This window comes from Cyprinodon tularosa, unplaced genomic scaffold, assembly GCF_016077235.1.
Source record: "Cyprinodon tularosa strain WSP-4 unplaced genomic scaffold, ASM1607723v1 ctg214, whole genome shotgun sequence".
Classification (NCBI taxonomy): Eukaryota; Metazoa; Chordata; class Actinopteri; order Cyprinodontiformes; family Cyprinodontidae; genus Cyprinodon; species Cyprinodon tularosa.
Window position 1 is genome coordinate 1,478,486 of NW_024038796.1, and position 21,971 is coordinate 1,500,456.

At 36.0% G+C, this 21,971-nt stretch overlaps 1 protein-coding gene across 3 annotated transcripts in view; it reads left to right on the top strand.

The window, feature by feature from the left end:
• tcf7l1b (transcription factor 7 like 1b) overlaps positions 1-10,075 on the top strand; it is a 46,278-nt gene extending 36,203 nt beyond the window's left edge. The window contains exons 5-13 of one of the 3 annotated variants that reach the window (XM_038285716.1): positions 571-706; positions 1,964-2,066; positions 3,158-3,241; positions 5,974-6,117; positions 6,204-6,366; positions 8,206-8,313; positions 8,518-8,569; positions 8,767-8,795; positions 9,112-9,237. In XM_038285716.1, coding sequence (XP_038141644.1) covers positions 571-706; positions 1,964-2,066; positions 3,158-3,241; positions 5,974-6,117; positions 6,204-6,366; positions 8,206-8,313; positions 8,518-8,569; positions 8,767-8,786 — 810 coding nt within the window. In that variant the 3' untranslated portion in view covers positions 8,787-8,795; positions 9,112-9,237. Of the gene's footprint in view, positions 1-570; positions 707-1,963; positions 2,067-3,157; positions 3,242-5,973; positions 6,118-6,203; positions 6,367-8,205; positions 8,314-8,517; positions 8,570-8,766; positions 8,796-9,111 lie in introns of all 3 variants that reach the window. The other 2 variants (XM_038285714.1, XM_038285715.1) reach the window with 2 other exon arrangements.
• Positions 10,076-21,971: the final 11,896 nt, after the last annotated feature.

The window sequence follows — 21,971 nt, forward strand, 5'->3', positions numbered from 1 at the left end:
GTATGCTGTGCACAATATTAAGCAAGCTTGATAAAAAACTTACCGTACAAAATTAAAATTAAGTGTTCCTTACTTTGCTATGCTTTGCACACATAGCAATGACACTAGCCAAATCGGTTAAGAAACAAAAATAATTCTCAGCTGCTGCACCTGTTACAAAAAAAGTCTGAAACTGAAAAGTGCACAGAATTATTCAATCACACAGTGTTCAGAAAGGGCAGTTTCCTCTAATCTGTACTTTAGATGGCTGTATCGTTTCAGTATCAATACTTTTTTGAGTATCAATACTTGTGACAACCCTAATATCTCTATTTCCTCCTAAATAAAAAAACAACACTAAAAGGAAACTTTTTAAACCCCTTGATTTTGCCTAAAGAGGATTTTGTCAGACAGAAAAAGAGTAGCTGCCATTTATAAGCCAGCTGACTGGCAGTGGAACAGGTTGGGGAAGCTCCATGTAGTTAAAGAAACCTCCAATGGTTCCAGTACATCATATTGGAAACATTTTAATGCTAATGTCTAGTTGGAAGCTCGTCACTCACTGTCTTCTCTGCGCTTCTCTGGTTTCAGTCCAATAAAGTTCCGGTGGTACAGCATGCCCATCACGTCCATCCACTGACCCCCCTCATCACCTACAGCAATGAACACTTCTCTCCAGGCACGCCTCCATCACACCTCTCACCTGAGATCCTCGATCCAAAGACAGGTAAGATCATCCCTGTGAGCCGTCGACATAAAAGAAGAGTTCAGGAGTTTGGTTTCTAACTTATAAGCCTCATTAATGGCTTAAAGTTTCACCATCTAGGAAATAAATCCAGGCTGAATCTAATGTTCTGAGACCTATTTTGACCCGAAAAGTTAACCTTAGTTTGTAGTATGTGTTTCAGACAGGAAGATCATTGGTGTTGCGCTGCCTCCTGTGCAAATATTAATCACATTTCATTCAACTAAATCTCCCTTCAATTGAAAAAACAGTTAATAAAAAGCATTCAGAGAAACTGTACTGAAATTTTGGCCTCATTCGGATGAACTCTTAGCTTTATCCTTCAACACCATCAAATACATTTACATAAGGATTAGATTTATCCAGAGTATCTATTAAGAGTTATCTGCTGCAGGTAACATCTAAACTGTTTCTGATTTTTAGACTAAAACTTTAAATAAACAGGATTTTTCATTTCCAAATTTTGACTAAATGAGTTGAAATGTGCACTGTATTAAGCGGCATGCGCCGGTGGTCTAAAAGGCAAACCACTGTTACAGAGCCAGCCACAGCAGTGTTCCAATATTAACCCAATGACGACTCTGCCATGTAACCAGCTTTTTCTGAGCTTAAAATGAGGTCATATAATCAGAGTAAGCAATGATTGAATTAGGCTCTGATGAGTGGGCTGATCTTACTCCCATTATTAAGACATGTATACATCTTAATCCCCCTATTATATCCTCCCCGAGTTTCCACTGCATCTGCCTACACGCTGCGCTGCTTCACAATTCAGAGGGTTGTTTTTTTAAGGGCTAGTTTATTGACGACTTAAATATCTTTTTTTTTTTTTAAGAACCTGGTCGCTTGCTCAGGTTTTGTTCCCACAGGTTTGGTTAGGATGAGAAACAGCTCTGAGTGGATGTGGGTAAATTACAAAGACACACTTCTTAAGCAGTGAGAAAACCACAACGTACGAGATGTGAGAGGGGCGTGACTTCTCATGACCTATCTCTTAAAAAAGAACATGAATGAAACACTCTGCATTCAAGTAAACAGTCCCATATAAATTTAGCAGTCTACGATGTTGTTAAAGCAGCATATATCATGTAAAGATCTGTGAATGTTATGGAGATATGATAAATGTGTGTGACACTAAAATAATTGCTTCGTATTAATATGATGGACACTTATAGGGTAATTGAACCTTGGAAAATGTGATTTGTTGTTTTATAATTTGTTCTTCTTTTGTACCTGCAGGTATTCCTCGAACACCTCATCCATCAGAGCTCTCGCCGTACTACCCACTGTCTCCCGGTGCTGTTGGCTCGATTGCACATCCTCTAAGCTGGTTTATGCAACAGTAAGCGTCCTATATTATGAATTACAACACAAATATTTATCTCTATATTTTAGTTGGAGAAATCAGAATTTAGTAATTCTCTATTTCTATTTAAGAACTTTAACATAGGATGGCATATAAGAACAGCAACTTCAACTGTTAATTTGGTACCTCTTTTTCTGATCTGTTATAAATGATTAATGCTAGTAGAGACGAGATCATGATACATTAAATTAGGGAGCTGTCACTATTATTCAGGAATTTACAAACATCTTAAAGTATTTTTGCTGCAAAGTTTTTACTCTTATAAGATTAGCTAAAGTAGCATTCATAAAACATTAGTCTCTAATGGTATTTTTCAGAAAATTTACATTTCTAAAGGGAATTAATATTTCCATATTAAGAATATTTATATAAACCCCCTTATGGATTAACACATTGCCTGTACATAATTTAGCCTTCCTGTTATCTGCTGAGGGTCTTGCTCTCTCTTGCTCCTTTGCACTGTGGATTAACCTTATTTAAGTCCTTTTAAATAGCCTCTAACATCTCTGTAATTCCTCTGACTTTATAATTTACACATTATTGTACAGGACAGAACAAGCTTTGTGTCTTTCTCCCACACTAATAGTGTTGACACCAAAATATGTTGATGTTAGCACGACCTGGTAGGAATATTTTCCATGTTCTGATCAGTCAGGACTTGTTCAATTCTAGTCAGCAGCTGATTATTAATATAGCTAAATATTATCAAACATTTTGTTTTTAAAACTTTATAAAAGTTAAAGTGACATGTTGAGATGTTAGACATATTATTCTCTCAATCTTCTAGAGTTTGATTCATGTAACTGCCCTGCTCCTTAACAAGGAGCCAAATAGATTCTGGGACTATTTAAGTACAGTTGAACCATATAATATTGGAAGTTATTTTCATATATCTGGTGGAATTTCTGAACATTTCTGCAGTTCTGGTAATGAGTTGCAACGGTCCTGTTCCGAGAGTAGGGGATTTGAGATGATGAGAGCAGGATTAGTGCTGCTAGGTTAGCTGTCAGCTGTGTTGGATCCTCTATACACATTTGCTCACTCTTTCCCCATTTCTTGTCTTGCAGGCAGGGCCAGCCCATGTACTCCATCCCTCCAGGGGGATTCCGTCACCCCTATCCGACGTTGGCTATGAATGCGTCCATGTCCAGGTGAGCGGATCATGTTCGGCAACACGACCACCTTCCCGAGGGGGCGGACATCTAATATCTTTTGCTTCTTTGACATGCTGTAATCACATTTCCCCTGCTTTCTTTGCCAGGCTGTAACAATAGAAATGGCCGCAGTGTAGTCTTAAACTTTCTTTGTTCACTCTGGTATCATTGGAGTACACATTGTTAAAAAAAAAAAAAAAGAAAGAAAAGAAAAAAAGCTAGGCGACTTTTAGCCACAAAATTTACAGATTTAAATAATCTTACTTTGATGAAACATTAACAGATGAGGAGCAGGCTCTGGCTTCAGGTCCGTATATTGTAGGTTTGTGAGCATCAACACTGACAGAGAGGCAAAATCAGCTTCATAAGCAGCGAGCACATTATTGGCATTCAGCGCTCCACTCCTCTCTTCTCTCTCTGAGCTAAACTTTTGTGGTCAGGCCGGTGTGCTGAGCCTCTTCACACACACACCCACCAGTAAAGCAGAGATGAAAGGGCTGGGAATCGATTAGGACAAATCAAAGCTTATCTAAATCCACATGTCCCATCGGACTAAACTCTCAGGCTCTCATTCAAAATTAGAAACATTTGTAACGAGGCTTCCGGTGATAGTATGAGATGAAATATTTAGTTTTCTTTGATAGGGATGTCCCTATCCGATAGGAATATCGATTCAATATTAGCCAAAAAAGTCATATTGGATTTTATCAGCTGGCATCTAAAATCTCCAAATATTTTCATACTAATAGAAATACTTTGCTATTGTTAGAATATGATTAATTTTACATGAATCAGTTTTTTATACCTCTTGTTGTTTTTGTTCCCTGTTTTAGTGATATTACTTCATCAATCCTTTTTTAACATTCTGCACTATAAAATAAGTAAAAACAGTTGGTATGATTTGTGCTAATATTGTATCGGGTCAATCTCAGTATCGACAAATTCTCAATGCTGCAATATCAGTATCCTATCAGAAAACAACCTATCAGAACTCTTGGATAAATAACTTGTGCAGTTCTACCTGGTCTCATTCTTATGTCGCAGAGATTTATCCGGATAATGATTTGACTATTTGGACATTTTCACTTGTTTCTACCAACAAATTCCCTCTCATGTTTGCCAGAACACCTCTCAGTCACATATCAATAATTATGTCTTCTCACAAAAAACAGTAGAGTTGAAAAAAGCTTGTATGTTGTATACATTTTACTAGAGGACGAACTTTATGACAGGTTTCAGATCCTTTGGTTTTAAAAGGCTTTAATTATTAACTCAAACATCCCTGTCATGAGCAGCCATCTATTATTTTTAGAAGCTGAAGTCAAACACAGCACTAAGTGTAACGCTTCAGACATTATAAACTATCCATAGCAGTTTATAGTTAGCTGGTTTAGCTTTAGTGACTGAAAACAGCTGTTTTTGTTTCTGTTCCCCATATGATTTAAATCCTTACCTTAACTATAGGGTCTCGGTAGAACCATCATTTTCTATAAGGCAGGTTAGGAATCTTGAAGGGATAAAAAGTGTCATATGTTCAGCTTCCTGTTAACTGTTCTCTTTTTCTTTTTAAATAGCCCCTTACTTGTTTATTTCCTCTGAGCTTAATTTGCACATCTCTAAAATTGGTAATAACTAACTTTTTGTTTTCTTCACTTTGTTTTAATCTGCACAAAAGAGTGAATGTTATTAGCCTAGCCAGCCATCACTAACGCACGTTGCAATTTCTGTTTGAAAAGATTCAACTTCTATTTATCTGAATCTTATGCTTATCAAGCATATTTGAATTTTTTGGCTAACCTTAATTCATTTTTTTTTTTTTTTTCTATTTAAGTTTTTTTTTTCTAATTTTTTTTCCCTCAATCTTGTCCTATTTTCTTAGATTTTAATTGACACTGATATATTGAATCACATTCATTGTTATTAATCAATCAGATTTTATTTCTCCCTATTGAAATTTATATTTTTCTAAAATTCATTGTTAAAATTAATTTGTCTAAAATTCATTCATCATTATAATTGACTTTTTACGAACAAGAAAACATATTGTTTATCCAGTAAATGAACATGGATTTAAGCAGAAGTTTAGTTTTTCTTATAGAAGAGTTTTTTACATATTTATTGAACTCTCTAACCTTGATGCTTCTGTTTTAAACAATGAAAAAAGGAGCTTGTCTTGTTCTAATTACATTTGAGGATAGAATATATATGTTTGTGTATTGCTCAGCATATTATCTCACTAAATGAAAAAGTCGATTTTTACATAAATTTGTATGATGCAAGCTCAATGAGCTTGATGTTGCCCTTTCTCGATTGCAATTCCCCTTTGCATCAACAGCTGAAAATGGAGAGGGCCACTTTGTTAAGGAGTTCTGTGCAGAAAGCTGTCTGAACACTCTCCTCGGTCTGGAAGGTGGTGAGGAGAAAGGTTTCAGGTGTCACGGCCATGCCGTCACCATGGTAACACCTCACTCCACTTTCCTTCAGCCGTTGGTGAATAAAAGGGCTTTTGAAGAAGTCTTTATTTGAACAAAAAAAAAAAAAAGAGAAAGCAAGGTACTCCTTGTAAGTATGAATTTAGTCTAGACAGAAGCAGCGGGCTCCGTAAATTTACCCAGAGGGCAAGACAGCGCCATAATCTGCCAAACGAGCCGAACCTTTTCTCGTCAAGTCGACAGAGACTCCCTGTTAAAGCAAGGCTGTTAAAATGTTGCCTCTTGTCACCTTCCCAGCTTGGTGTCCAGCCGTTTCTCCCCTCACATGGTGACCCCTCCTCCGCACAGCCTCCACCAGACCGGCATCCCCCATCCCGCCATCGTCTCACCAGCCATAAAGCAAGAACCTAACGGCGACAACATCAGCCCCTCCATGCATGCGTAAGCGGCAAAAAAAGTCGATAGTAAGCGATACCGCTCCAGCAAAAGGAACATGGCTGACAGAATCTTTCACTGTTTCTGACTAGCAGGAAGTCCCCTGTTCCTTCCAAGAAAGAGGAGGACAAGAAGCCTCACATCAAGAAGCCTCTCAACGCTTTCATGCTGTACATGAAGGAAATGAGGGCCAAGGTAGTGGCAGAGTGCACCCTGAAAGAAAGCGCTGCGATTAACCAGATCCTTGGGAGACGGGTAAGAAGCACTGGCATTGATATGAATGTTAATTTAAAACTACTGTGGGGAAAAATGCATTTAGCATCTCAGAGGAAATAGATTTCTAATGGGTCTATTTACACGAAGTTCTCAATGGATATCAGGAACTTCCCGAGTAATCCACACATCAGCTATGGGATGCTCTTTCATAGTGATATTTAAATAATAGTAGGTAAATATTTATTTATTGTTAAAGACAGCTTTAAAATTACCAATATATTAACAAATTGATTACATGCTTTGATTTTGACGATCTCCTTTGTTCAGTTTCATCTCTTTTGTTATGTTTCCGTAAAGTTTCAGTTCATTCAAGTCTAAAAGTTAACTGGGCAGCTTCATTTTCTTTCCCCGAAACCACATAAAAGTCTCCTTGACTGTGTAACAATGGATAATTTCCTTATATAACGAGTCGCCTTCATTTCAACTTCAGATTCTCTTATACAAGGTTTTAGTCCTTTCTTAACTTCTAGAATGTTGATGAGAACTATATCCTGAAAGAAAGACACACACTATGATATTCCCACCTCCATGCTACATCATTGGTTTAGTTCTCTTCCATTAATGTGACGTGGAAGCACATACCAAGATTTGAATCCCAATAATTAGGCCTACTGGCTTGTTTAAATGTTTGCAGCAAACCTTAAACAAGCTTTAACATATTTTTAGAGTGTGGTAAACTGCAATTGAACCTCTAAGTATGTCATTCACTTAAGTTGTCTCTAAAACCTCTGCTGGGTCAGGACTGCACTGCAAAACCTATCTAAAAATAAGTAGAAGTTTCTCAAATTAAATGTATTCACCCCTAATAGGTAAATGACATGATCTGCCAATGGAATGAGTATTTTTACCATTAAAATTAGATAATTAGATATTATGGACTTGAAATAAGACAACGGAGCTGTTTTTTCTTATTCCATTGTAAATTGCCTTATTGCATTGGCAAAGAGCCTCACTTACCTGCTTATATCAAGAGGAAAAAAAATCACAAATTTTAAGAAAAATTGACTTACTTACATTTACAAGGTTTGCAGTGTGATGAGGTAACATGTTGTTAGAGGGCATAAATTGATTTAATGTGCTGTAGCTGTGGTGTTTCTTCTATATTCTTTTAATATATTTAGGTAGAATTTAATCGTTTCTATATTTAATTACTAACTTGTATCATGCAGTTCCCTAATAAAGTTATTTGTATAAATAAAGGTAAAAAAAAAAAAAGATCTGCAGAATGTTTTATCTTCTTCAATTGAGTCGTGTGTCGTTAGTGTTTTTTCATACATTACCTGTGTTATCTTAGGACTAACTGCATATCTTAGGTCCTTCTAAAGCTCTGTTTCATGCACCTTTGGGTTTTAGACAAACCTTTTATTTTTATTCTCCTCTGTCAGAAATGTTTTCTTTCCAAATCCCATTTGTGGTTCTTTCTGCTACCAGATTACGGCCCCAGCGGTATTCACTGGGGCCCTCAGATGTTTTGTAAGACTTCTGTATCTGGTGCTGTCAGCATGTTTTCCAACAAAAAAAAAGACAATCTTGCAAAAGCTCTTTGCTTGCTTTGAAATCATTCTTCTTGTGTCAAACCTTTGTAATAAGAAAGCTCTTTCAGTTGCTTTTTTTGTTTTTCCTTTGTCTTTTTTCCACATTTTTTCCTTCATCTGTTCAATAATGTGTTAAACAAAGTGTAACTAATTGATTTATATATTTACAAGAGACCTGTTGGATGTATATTGACTGAGAAAATTGCTTAACCTGTTAGATGCTTATTTCCTCTGCTGCACTAAGTGATGCATGGATTGTTTTTTAATGATCCTGTGTTTACAGTGGCACTCGCTGTCCAGAGAGGAGCAAGCCAAATACTACGAGCTGGCCAGAAAAGAAAGGCAACTGCACTCCCAGCTCTATCCTGGATGGTCGGCACGAGATAACTACGTGAGTAACACGTTTCCCTAATCTGATCTCGCTTGAGTAGGAGAAGGTATCAACATGAGTTCAATTCCTGCCAGTTTCAGTCGGGTATGACTGTATTGGTTAATTTAAGCGTTTGCACTTTTGATCTCATGAACCAAAGTTGTTGAGGTGGTTTTACTTCCGCTGTGAGAAACAGTTTTTAACAGCATTGTTGTATCTGTGCAGGGAAAGCGGAAAAAGAGGAAGAGAGAGAACAAGCCAGACTCAAAACCAGAGGGTAAGAGACCTTTCTTCTTCCTGACTGCCTTTATTTGTTTTCTTTCTTTTCTTGCCAAACATTTGAGAGGAGAGCCAGTTTTTTTTTTTTTTACACTGCTAAACCTCCTGTTTATCCTGAAACCCAACATTTGGTTTAATTTGGTATGAATTCTGCGCTTACTAACATTTTTCCTGCTTTTATGCTTCGACAAGCAGCTTATGAGGTTCAGTGCTAATAGCGGCAGGTATGTTTTGTAGAAATGTAACTGTAAATGACCAAAAATAGCTGCTCATTTAACACGTTTTCTGTACATTTTCTCATGTTCCTTTTTTTATATCATGTAAGCATACCATCTAAATAAGCCGTAACATCCTCTTTTGCTCGCCTCGTTGTGATGTGGTGACTAGTTGATATGAGAAGTGTCACGTTTTAAAGCTCTCATATCTTGTTTATTATTATTTTTTTTTAATAATCACTCATTCGCCTCCGTCAGCTGCTTTGAAACAAGTGGATGGATAATCTAAGCCTCTTTCTATCTGCTTTGTTTCCTCACATGGCAGACTTCTCCATAAGGAGTAAGAAACAGTGCGTGCAGTATTTGCCCTCGGAGAAGATGTGCGACAGTCCGGCGTCATCTCACGGCAGCATGCTGGACTCGCCGGCCACTCCCTCTGCCGCCCTGGCCTCCCCCGCCGCCCCGGCCCCAACTCACTCTGAACAGGCTCAGCCGCTGTCGCTCACCACCAAACCGGAGGGACGCATGCACCACCACTTCTCTGTACCTGGGAAGGCCTCTGGATCCGCATCCTCCTCCTCCTCTTCCTCCTCTTCCTCCTCCTCTTCCCAGCCCTCCATCTCCATCCCTGTCGGTACTTCAGGCAGCCAGTCGAGCACACCCATCCTCACCCGGCCGATCCCCTTCACCTCCCTGCACCCCTCCATGCTCTCCCCGCCGTCCCCCTTCCATCAGGCGGCTCTTCACTCCCATCATTCCCTCTTCCAGTCCCAGCCCCTCTCCCTGGTTACCAAACCAACCGAATGAATCTGCAAATGTTTCTTTTCTTTAAATACTTGTGCTGTATATTGCTTTTCTTTGAAATTAGGTATTAGAACAACTTTTTTTCTTAATAATGAAAAGGAAGAAGTATTATTGGTCAATATTTGACCGCCTCCTTTTCTACATCTCTCAATGAAAACAAAAATGTATTTTTTTGTAAAGTTTACCGCAGAACTGGGTTCTTTTTTTTTGTTTTGTTTGTTTTCTTTTGATGCATTTATCCAATGAACCTCTTGTATAAAAGAACCAATGTACATAAAGTTTCTTTATAAAAGCAAAAAGGAAACAAAAACATTTTCTTTTTAGCCAAAACTTAATTAATGTTAGTATAAAGTTTTCAGTTTTAGTCCTGGCCAATAACTGCAAGCCCTTTCTTTTTGTTTTTTTTGTTTTGTTTTTCAATTCACGAGTGTGTGCCCCTTCTTTGACATGTCAAATAAACATTTGGAATGGTTTCTTAAAGAAAATGTCCGTTTGCCTTTTTACCAAAACATAAGCAGAGTAAGCTGCTGAATATGGTCGCTAAGCGAGCAGGTACAATTACCGCTGCGTTTATCAGGGAAAAACATCCTAAACTTTTCCATGATGCTTTAACTTCTGGTTACAACCAACAAACAATAATGCAAAATATATAGATAAAATCTAATTATTTTTCATTTTGTATTACGTCTATCTCTGTTGAATCATTGTGTTTGTTTAGGATAGTGTTACATTTAAAAAAAATCTATTTATTCTTTGAGAAGTTTGTTATTCTGAAACTATTCAACATGTTGAAAAGCAGAACAAAAGAAATTTAACCGAGTGTGTGTGGTAGGGCTGGATTTAATCAATGCCATGTGCATATTTTAGTCTTTTTAAAGTTAAAAATCCAGACACACAACTGGCTGCTGCATAGGAATAAGATTTTAGTGCTATTGGTGGGATGGGCCTTCATTGAATCATTAGGCAGAGGGAGATTATCATTGATAATCTAATATGTTACTGTAAATATTTTAAAACAATCAATTAACTATAAGAAATGTCATGTATTTTTGCAGCACAGCACGGCCCCCTATTGGAGCTTCATCCCGGCTGCTCCACTAGGGGGCTGTGATTTGGTTTGCTGAAAAAAGCAACAATAAGGAAGTAAAAAGATTTACTGATTTACTTAATGCTGTAATATTAAGTAACACTCACTTGCCAGTATCAAGTGAATTTTACTTTCCATAAGACATAACAGTTGCAAAGATATTAAATAACATTTACTTAATTACTTCCAAGTTGTAAGTTAGATTTATTTAAACAAATTAAGTAAAGTGTACTTGTTTTTCATAGGCGCAAACAGCACTTTACTCAAAATAATAAGGCAACACAGAGACAAACAATCATTCACACCTAAGGATTCACCTAACAATCATGTTTTTGGACTGTGGGAGGAAGCCAGAGTACCCAGACAAAACCCATGCATGCACAAGGAGAACATTCAAACTCCATGCAGAAAGACCCCAGACCAGGAATCAAATCCAGAACCTTCTTGCTGCAAGGTGGCAGTGCTACCGACTGCTCCACTGAGCAGCTTTTTAACTGCAATTATACTTTTCAAATATGCAATAAAAATTTACAACCCTCTGAAACTGAGAGATCCAACGTTCGTTATAGAAATATACTCATATGGAAGACTAATGATATCTAATTTATACAAACATGCCAAAACAACTACTGGGTGAGGGTCATAACAGAAAAAGCCACTTAAACTTTGAGCGGTGGTGTAAAGATTATGTATGCCTCTTTTTAAATGGAAAAAAGCCTGTACAAATACAGCATTAATATTAGTGCATTATGTTGTACTGCATTAGAATTTGTACAGAAAAAAGATAAGGCTTATATGACTTGTAAAAAACAAACATCCAACACAGGTTAATATGGTAATATAGTCAATACTCAAATATGCGATGAAATTCTTACAAACACACTGAAAAAGTGCAATTTCAAAATCGAAACCATTCAACCAGACTAGTGGACTTTTAAGAATACAATTACAACATTAATGAAAGAAAATCAACACAATTAAAAATTAACAGCTTAAATTGTAACCAATTTCAATGAAAAATAAAATCTAGATATTTGAATAAAGGTACGTTTTATTTTTTGCAAAATAACATATACCTTTTTGGACAAAAAATAAAAAACATTAATGACATGCAACCTTCCACCAATTTTAACGAGAACGCACAGCTAATTCTTGGCATTTGATGCCACATTTTCATACCCTAAGATGACAAAATCATGACTCCGTTTAGGATAGCAACTTCAACTTCAGGGTGTTTACTTTTTGGGAACAGTTTAAATCCATCCAACTTCAGCGAAAGTTTATGGAAAACTTCAAAAGTGTAGCGCAAAGTAGGAGGGTATGCCAACTTCAGGGCATATATCAGTCCCATGAGCAGCGTGCAGGCTTTTGCAGTGCTGTTGCACCCTGCAAAATGACTGACATCGGGACTACCTCTTGCTCTGTGTGTGATCCTGTAACGTCTGGACTCAGAGCACAATCAGTCCTGCTGTGAGCTACTATGCACATGCACTGTGCGTGGTATTCAAAACGCTACATTTTTAGAGTAAAGCTTATGTAATAATTATAGGTTGATGTACAAACTGCTATTGAACATTTAAATAGTACAAGGAAATCTAAGTAAGACTTACTCTTTCCCACAAATTCATGTATTAGCCTACATAAAAAAAGGTTTAATTTTACTTCAGAAACTCTATTTTTTACTGCAGCTTAAAAATACAAACTAGAAATAATGATGAATATAATAGCGTTTACTGCACCAAAAAGTCACTTTTTTCAGTGTTCTTATAAAAAAAAAAAAAAAAAAAACAGCTTTACAGCTCAGACTCAACAATATTTAAATGGATATTATACAGTGGCAAAATTAACACTTATTACTGTAGAAGCACAATGTTAACTATATGAGCAAACACAAAAAATAGACTGTAAAGTAATACATATAGTTCAATTCAATTCAATTCAGTTTATTTATATAGCGCCAAATTCACAACACATGTCATCTCAAGGCACTTTACAGTTCAACCAGATCAAATTGATACAAAGTTTTCTATCTAAGGAAAACCAGTTGATTGCATTGACTCATTGACTCAAATACAATCCCCCACACTAAGCATGCATATAGTCATATGTGTTAATGAAATAAAGCATTAAAGCTACAATGTGTAATAATTACAGGGATATACAGTCAGAAATGTAATATATTATACATAACTATGTTATTTATCATCATCTACGAGCTCAGCCTCTTAACCTTAATATTTAATTCGTTATTTATAATTACATAGGAGCGGGTCTCGCAGCCATGGAGGCAGACATCTTTGCGCTACGGCAGCGCAGAGCCAACAAACTAGCGATTGCGAGATCGCCCATTACGCTCGAAAGTAACTACGGCAAGTTGTTTAAGTCTACATGAAATCTATACCCTACACAGACTAATGAAATACTATCTGTGAAATTATCTATGTAAACAAACCTCATCACTTGAGAAGGTAGGTGATGCGGACATCGTGGAAGACATTTTGTCCCGTAACGCTCGCCGTACTGTTGGGGGGGAGAAGCGGTGGGGTTGCATGTTGCTGCGGTCTGCAGTCTGGACGTTAGATGTCGCTGAAAATTACACACTGTAGCTTTAATAGGAAAGAATGAAATTCACCACAAATATATAGATAAAATAAAGAAAAATGTTTTAATCGGTTTAGTTGAAAAAATGTTGAAGTTGCATAATTCTTATATATTTGCGAAAAACTTCATAAAAAACAGCTTAATAATATTGAAAAAACAAGGATAATGCAATGATAGACTCCTTAAATTTACGAAACTGGCATGCTAAAAGCTAGAGAAAGGGATTAGTGGCCAAACTGCAATAAAATAATACCAACAGACTGTTATCTCCCTTGTCAGGTCTCACTGTTTCCTAGATAGTTTTCTCCAAAGAGAGGAGTCATAATGAAAACGTTCATCAAACTGTAAATTCCAAAGAGCTGAAAAAAAATTCCAAAGAAATGGAGGAAAATGCAGTTTGGTATTTATCAATATCTCTCACCTGGAGCACAAAAGCCATAGCAACTTCGCAGAAAAACAAAATGTTCAGGACGTGGGAATGTTAATATGTGGTTAAACTGACCATCCAAACAAAATGAACTCAAACGGAAGAACTTTGTGTCAGAAAAGTGTAGTTCTATATTAAACTTTTACACTTTTGCATCTACAATTTAAATGAACTAAACATTGTCCTTGTTACAACTCTTAAATCACGTCGATGGAGGTTCCAGGCTGATTCAGTGCATCTCATTGGATGAATCCAGATAATATTCAAACAATGACTCCTCAGAAACTATGCAAAGACATGAGGGAAACCACCTTAGTGCTACTGACCAAATGACAGGGCGTCACTGATTCTTGTAGCCTAAAGGCACTCTGTTAAAATCCACTGATGAATATTAACGTTTGCAGTTTCAGTGGTTTTAAATTAACAGAATAATTTAAAATGACGCTAGCTTTTAGCCTTTAAGCACTCTGAGGGTTTATTTACTTTTCTTCACACTCTCTTGTGATATGGCATAAATCTATTACAGGTAATGGAAATATTACTTATTAAATAAAGAGCCTGACTTTTAAAAAGCCAAAAATATCTTTAACTGGAAAAATGAGGGCAACAGACAACATTCTGCCCAGGGCCTGATAAAATGTTGGACCGGCTCTGTTTTTCACATTAATTTTCGAGAACATTCTTAAAGCTCATAATACAGCTTGGATTAATTTAGTTATATTAGTGTCCAAAGTTATAGACAAACAGAAAACAACTTTCTGTGGTTGTAGAGTTGATGAAAAATTACAGTTTTACAGACATAACTGAAAAACCTCACAAACACACACCTGTCAATTTGCTTCAAAACAGAGAACCTCCCTTATAAAAACCTTTGCTGATGGTGGCAAAGCGTTTTAATGTTTCATAAAGAAGAATTAGGCTAACCGCATTGGAAAATGAGAACCAGAACTCTAAGGCCCAAAATAAATACAAATAAAAGAATTATAGACATCTGCTCCATCTTGGAACATAAGATCCCATAACAATGACAAAAAAAGCAGGTCAGCCCCCATCCCCGGCTCTGCAAACCCTGCTCGGGTTCCCCATCCCTTCCCTGCACTTTTACTGCATCTTTATTCACCATTTGGCACGTTACGCAGGCTTTAATTAACTCAGAGGTAATGGGATGGAACTCCTGGGACCTCATTAGGCATTTCAATTAGTAAAAAATACACAGGTTACAGTTTTTGGTGGCTTAGGAGATGGCGATTGGTGCCAGGGTTGGACCAATTATGTATGAGCAGAAGGGGAGCTGTCCTGGACGAGCCCACTGACAGCTTCCTGCCGATGTCACTGGAAGTTTAAGCTTTAATCCACAGGAAGATATAGAGCTAAATATTATTGATAAGATTTAGTTTATACTTTTGTTAACAGTGCAAGTGTTAAACACCATTTAATTGATGACGTTACAGTAATACTAGACTGATAAACCACACTAAATGTGAAATTAAATGTGTAACTCGCAGGCAAAAATGATTTTGTCCGCTGGCGGTTGGGCTAGTTTACTAGGCTACAGTAATACAATTCACAAAGTAAACCTTGTACATGGATTCATGTCACTGTGAATAAGTTTGAGTGTTCAGTTGTTAACTTTGATGATTATTGCTGGCGGTTAAAATTGTAATATTTCATTAGACCCATAATAAATATGATTCATACAGATGTTTCATTTATATTACAATCCTAGGGAAGACTGCTGATTTTTGTGATTTGCCCCACACAATAACAGACAAGTTTAGGAAGAATAATTGGTTTAAAAATAGTCTTGATAAAGAAATAACATGTTTACAGAATATTTTATCAGAGAACGTTTGTGGAAAGTTGAGTGGAAGAAAAAAATTTACAAAATTAAAAGGTCAGTGCAAGGGTGAAGGTAAAGAATAAACTTTTACTCACTTCTCTTATTGGATGGAAATATAAATATATATAGTCATTTTATTTGTAAATCAATGCCTCAGAGTCTAGATAAATAGAGGAGAGGGACAAAACAAAAGCTGCTTGAGGTCCAGCATGAAGTGTCCACAACCAGTAATGATTTTTAAACATTTTAACATATCTGGTGGGCCAACAGAAGTATATATCATGCTTTCATTCACCGACAAACTTAATAGAGATGCTGGTTTTCTTGGCACCTGCCCACACTGCCCAAAGTCACGGCCATACTATCTGATTTCTATTCAGCTCACCTGACCTAAACCTCATTTATGACATAGTGCAAGTAAGAATATGTGGCACAGCAGACCAAACAATGTAGATGATAAATGCTGCTACTGAATTATCCAGATTGCTTTAACACCTCAGCAGGACCACAGTCTCATCACTTTCATCCATGCCGCTCTGCTCTTGCAAAAGCAGCCCTGTCTAACTGCAATGAGCGCTGTACACCACATGTGCATTCTATAGATACGCCTACATCTGTATACAATAAGCTTCATTGAAAATTGTATCTAATTTTCTAAGAAACAGAAAGTGCGTTTTTCATTCGCTCTCATGAAAATGACATTTGAAAATATATTGCTATGAGTGTAATACGTGTACAATTTTGAGTTGAATCACCTAAATAAATGTTTTTATTATATGTTTTCCCATGATATTCTGATTTATTAGATACAAAATTAACCAAGAGCAGTCAATGCAAAGATTATTTCATACATCCCTATTTCACAATGTCAAGGAGATATTTAAGGATATAAAAAAAAAACGTTGATACATTTGGATCTATTTAAATGTTATCAACTATTTATTTTTAAACAACAGTCTGTTACAGCTTCGTCTGCTTCTCCTATAGTGCTCTGAAACAGCGGACACGGACTGGGGATGCGTCTCTTTTCTGGACCCCCCTTAGTGACACCAAACTGTCAAATGTGTCCCTCTCTGCTTTAAACCATCATTAGCTATAATAAGTCTTTACTTGTTTTCCTGTTGTGTCTTACATCATTCCAGCTACAAGCCATGGCTGCCTGCTGTGAGCCACTTCACCAATCCATCAATAAGATTACAGGTAATGAGTTGTCAAAAAAGCCAGCAAACCTGCCTCCTTATAAATCCTGGGAAATGTGGACTGTGCCTTTAGTTTTTTTTAACTCAGTCCCCATATCCACTTTTTATAGGGATTGAATACTTTAGTATATATAATATACTTTAGTATATTTACATAACACTTGTTTGATTGTGTATTAATCTATTATTTCTTGTATTTTTTCTGTATTTTAATAACCTCTAATTTGTTTTTTTCCCATTAGGGGCCTTTTCTCCCTCATACAAACTCTGACCAGCCTCTATCAGTGCAGTCTAATGCTATTTTTCACTGTGTGGATGAACTGTTAAGGGTGATTTGAAATCTTAATTTTCTCAGCTTTTTGTATTTTTCCATTCCAAAATAATCTTTATGATGCAATGCAGAAAAATGATAAAAAGGGTAAGGCAGTGCATTGAAAACCTCTTCATCATTTTTATTTCAGAATTCTGAAGAGGATCCTATAAAAACTAAAAATAATGTATGAGTTGTTGGCTGAAATCAGCTGAGGGGTTTGTGTTTGTCCTTTTTTTTGCTATCCGTCCCTCCACTCAGCATCTGTGATGTAAGCACCAGGTCAGATTTAATTCATGTTAATTTTTGCTCATTAGAGTCTTGCAGTCTCCTGTCAGAATAGTTTTTTTTTTATCCCTTTGATCTCAGATTTATTCCAGGTTAACCATTTCATTTCACAAACCCAAATCTTCTCAAAGTCGTACAATAACAGTATTTATACAGATCTCTGTTTCGTTCAGCAAGTGTAATTAGAAAGACTGGATTCTCTATCTGCTATTGACGGTGTGACCTTATACTTCCACTAATAACGGGATGCCATGCCAGCTACACATGTGGTTTCCTAAAGTGAAATTAATTGATTGTTTCTGTAGCATTCACCGAGCTTAGCACCACTCAGCTGGTGCCTTTGTGACAACAGGTATGGCTCACTGTGAGCTTAAGACTCCCCTTAATGTATTATTCAAAACCCTTTGACCTTAAAGATGGAAATGCAAATGGCTGTCAAAGAATGAGAGGGATCATTGGACTTTTTTAAATGTCAACTAGATTGCTACAATTAAAACATATTCATTACAACAACCCACAGGTCTCCAACACCCAGCTGAGATGTAAAACACCTCCAATTAACATTTAGATCATTATCTCCTACCTAAACCGCACACTCCAGCTGCAGTACTATTACAGGTATGACAGGGAGAGGTGTAGGGATCAATATGTACTATTTTATTTCTAAAAATAAAAAATAGATATTAGTGGTACACCTTGGAAAAGCTTTAATTATTGCAGATAGGAGTTCTGGGAGCTAAATGGACCAAATATCAATACTGCCATCTGTTGATGGAGTCTAGAATTGGCATCCATGGCTTCATTTGAGGTTAAGATGCACCATGTGATCAGTGCAATAAACCAGTGAAACCAAAGAATGTGGTTATCTATGACACATTTTTGGATTTGAGAACCTCAAAGTTATATTTTTTAACTTACACATGCTGATTTTTTTTTTTTTACACGCCACCACACAAAAGTTTTTCCTCCATTAAAAGTTACAGTTTTGTGTAGGGATCAGATTGTTATATTACTTGGAGTGCATAAAGATAGATTCGTACAAAAAAATCCTGCTTCTGCATAATGCTTCATTTATTACAAAAAACACTAACAAATTGTATATACGTAGTCTCAACATTTTTAGACACTTAAAATACATTTGATTATAGGACACATCACTACCCACAAACATTTTCACACAGCTTTACACTTAAAGTAATATTTTCTTCACATTATGTCAAATGGTTTCAAGAAAATTCCAGATGAAACAGGAAATAATCTGGGCCGCATTTTAATTATAAAGCTGACACAGAACCTTCCACTAATTAATAAGAAAAAATAGATGTTCTTTCTTTTTTCCATGTCTTTTTTGCAAATAAAGCAGCAGGATGTCCCAGAGCTAGATAATAGTCCAACATATTTGCTTTCACAAGCAGACCATTAAGCTTGTTTCCATCAGCTGTCCCTCGGTACTTGTATATGAAACTTTATTGAAAATGGTTCAGGAAATACAATTGTATGCAACGGAAATGGAGACGGAAAGGGAGGTGAGAAAGGGAGAGGGGATAAGAGTCAAGGGGACAGAGAAAGAGATGGAGATTGAAAAGAGGTAGATGAGAAAAGAGAAGAAAAATAAAATACCCCCAAAAAATAGCTAAACAAAAAGAATATACAGTAACTTCCAGAAATCTGCGTCTGCATGAGACAAGGGGAGGAAAAAACACAGATCAGAAGAACGGCAATGAGAAAATAAAAAGAATACCAACATAACATTAAACTAGCTTCAATAGCAGAGAGTATCCCTTAGATTCCCAGTTAGTACATGTGTGTAGAAAGCAAAACCTATGGGGATTACAGGGATTTATATATGTAGCTGCAGCTTAGTGTTTAAGAGAAAATCTCATTCATTCTCAAAATGCCACTATTAGTAACAAAATGTTCTTATAAACAGATATATATATATATATATATATATATATATATATATATATATATATATATATATATATATATATATATATATATATATATATATATATATATATATATATATATATATATATATATATATATATATATATATATATATATATATATATATATATATATATATAAACCTAACAGATTATATATTTTAATAGATCTTTTAGGAGATGGGAGTCTGCACAAATTAGTTAAGTAATTAAAAGAATAGTTAATCATAAAATGAAACAAGGCAACATAATTTAGTGGAATGGTTTTTTATTATTTACATTTAATTGGTTACATTTCAACAAATGTATAAAAATACCTACATAAAAAAAAAAAAAAGTTTTTGGAAAGCAGATATTAATCCTAACTGAAATGGTATATTTTTTTTGTCATAAAGGGGACAGGGCTTCTGGCTGAATAAAGTAACCTTCCAAAAAAATTAAATACAACACAAAAAACAAGTAAAACTTTATTTAAAAATGTAAAGTTTTTGTCTTTATTTTGGCAATATGCACATAGAAAATATCTTGTTAATCTGGAATAACCTAAAACATGAGCTGTTATCCAATATATTCCCAGATGTTGTAAAAAAAATGAATTGCCATTTAGTTTTTTTTTTATACAGATGGTTAATAACATCTGGAACATCTGTTCACATGTAGTTAATCCAGCTTGTGTTTTTGTGTAAGTACTGTGGGCAATAAAGTGTCATATGATTAGTTGCAGCAAACAGGCTTTTAAAGATGCTAAAACTCTGTATCTGAGGTTAGCCATTAAGAGAGCAGGCAGGCTGAATGAATGTTTCTTCATAAAATACAGTTTAGATGTGGCATCTTCGGTTGGTGTGTGGATTTTTATGTAAACTGTAATGATTATCTGTAACATTCATCAATCTTTTCTCATTAATAAGCTGTTTTGTTCAGTATTTACTGCAGAGGGCATTCATTTCCCCGCCATATTTGGTCTCCTCACCAAGTGGGAATAATATAACCTGTTCTCACAAAACCAAAATTAACTTTAAACTATTTCTCCTGTATATTTAAGGTGGAAATTCAGAAATGTCCGTTTAGTCTGAGTCCTGTTCCTTATCTTGGTTCTGCTCTGCTGAGCATGGCAGGACATAGGTACAAAAGGAGGATGTACATCTACAGCGTCTGCATCTGTGCTTGGGTCAAATATTTGTATTTCTTTCAACATTTGCAAACCAAATGGAAAAAGAAATGCAGTAGCCACGCCCCCTCCCTTCCTGACATCAACTGCCTGTTTAGACCCTTTACACACACAGAACCGCTTCTTATTTCATCTATAGAAATGTCCTGCTGCACATTTCAACTCTATTTTTGTTGTTACTTCAGCTGCAGATTACTGTTGGTCATATTTGGGTTATGACTATCTTTGGTTTCTCCCTCCAAGAGTTTCAATCAGTTGATTCATGTTTGTTGAAATTCAAGTTTCTTTCTTATCTTTTCTCAATTCCTCCCTTTAGTTTCTTATATAATTACCATAAAAAATAAAGTCACACATTATTCAACTACATCCCACAGTAATTAAAGTTTCTTTCTCTCTGTTAGATCATAACCTTTTTAGGGAGTTCTTTAAGTATTGACCTGTATGAGATGAATCTGTGCTCCAATCAAATGATCAATGTTTGAGTTTTGCATGTAAGTTAAACACTTTTAAATTTTGTTTCATCTAAACAGACAGCATTCTGATTCAGCATGTTGATGTATACCCTGTGCTACTTTTTTTTATTGCAATTCTCTTTTGTTACTTTCAAATGGGCCTGGCATGTGAGATTTATTGCAATAAATTTAACAGCACATGTAACTAGGGGCAACTGACCTCAAAGAAAGGAATAATAATGGTTTATATCGCTGCATTGAGACTTGCCTGTATTATCTGTGGTTTAGGTGAAAAGCTTTCTGATACAAAACTCCAATTGACTTTTATATAATCAAATAAAATAAAAAAAAAACAGATACATGATCTTATAGTTGCACCTTTCATTTTTACACTTACTAAAATGTTTTGCACATAGAAAATCTTCACTTTAAATGATCAGGCCTCTTTTGTGATCTTACACTGGTTGATGATAAGGATTGCAGAAACGGTTGGATCTGTAACAGGACTCAATGGTTAAGTGAATTCTCCCAAATATTTCCTGTCCATGGACGGTTGTTTACTCTGGGAGGCTGTGGCTGGTCAGATGACTTAATGCCTTAAGCAATCAAATAGAGGCTCTTTGTTTAAACAGAAAAAAAAGGGAGCTAAGTACAGTAACACTGTTCTGTTAAGCGCCTTTGTGGCAGTTATATAAAAAGGTGAAATGGAGAAATGTTTCTGAGGATCTGTTTATGAGGTGAAGCCACAGGGCTTGCTGCCATGTAATGGAAGCAGTAAACCATTAGAGAGCAGCAAAACTGCTTTTCTTGTTTAGTTGAACAGCAGACGAAAATTGACTAGGATGTGTGAAGAGATAGGATTATCTTCCCTTCTTGGGTTTGGTCCTCGTATGTGCTTGTATCTTTGTAGCTCTTGATAATTTTTGCAACTGCATTTGGGGACACTTTCAAAGTTTTGCCAATTTTTCAGACACACTAACCTTCATTTCTTAAATTAATGATTTTTTCTTGCCATAATACGAATTCTAACAGTCTATTCAGTAGGACTATCAGCTGT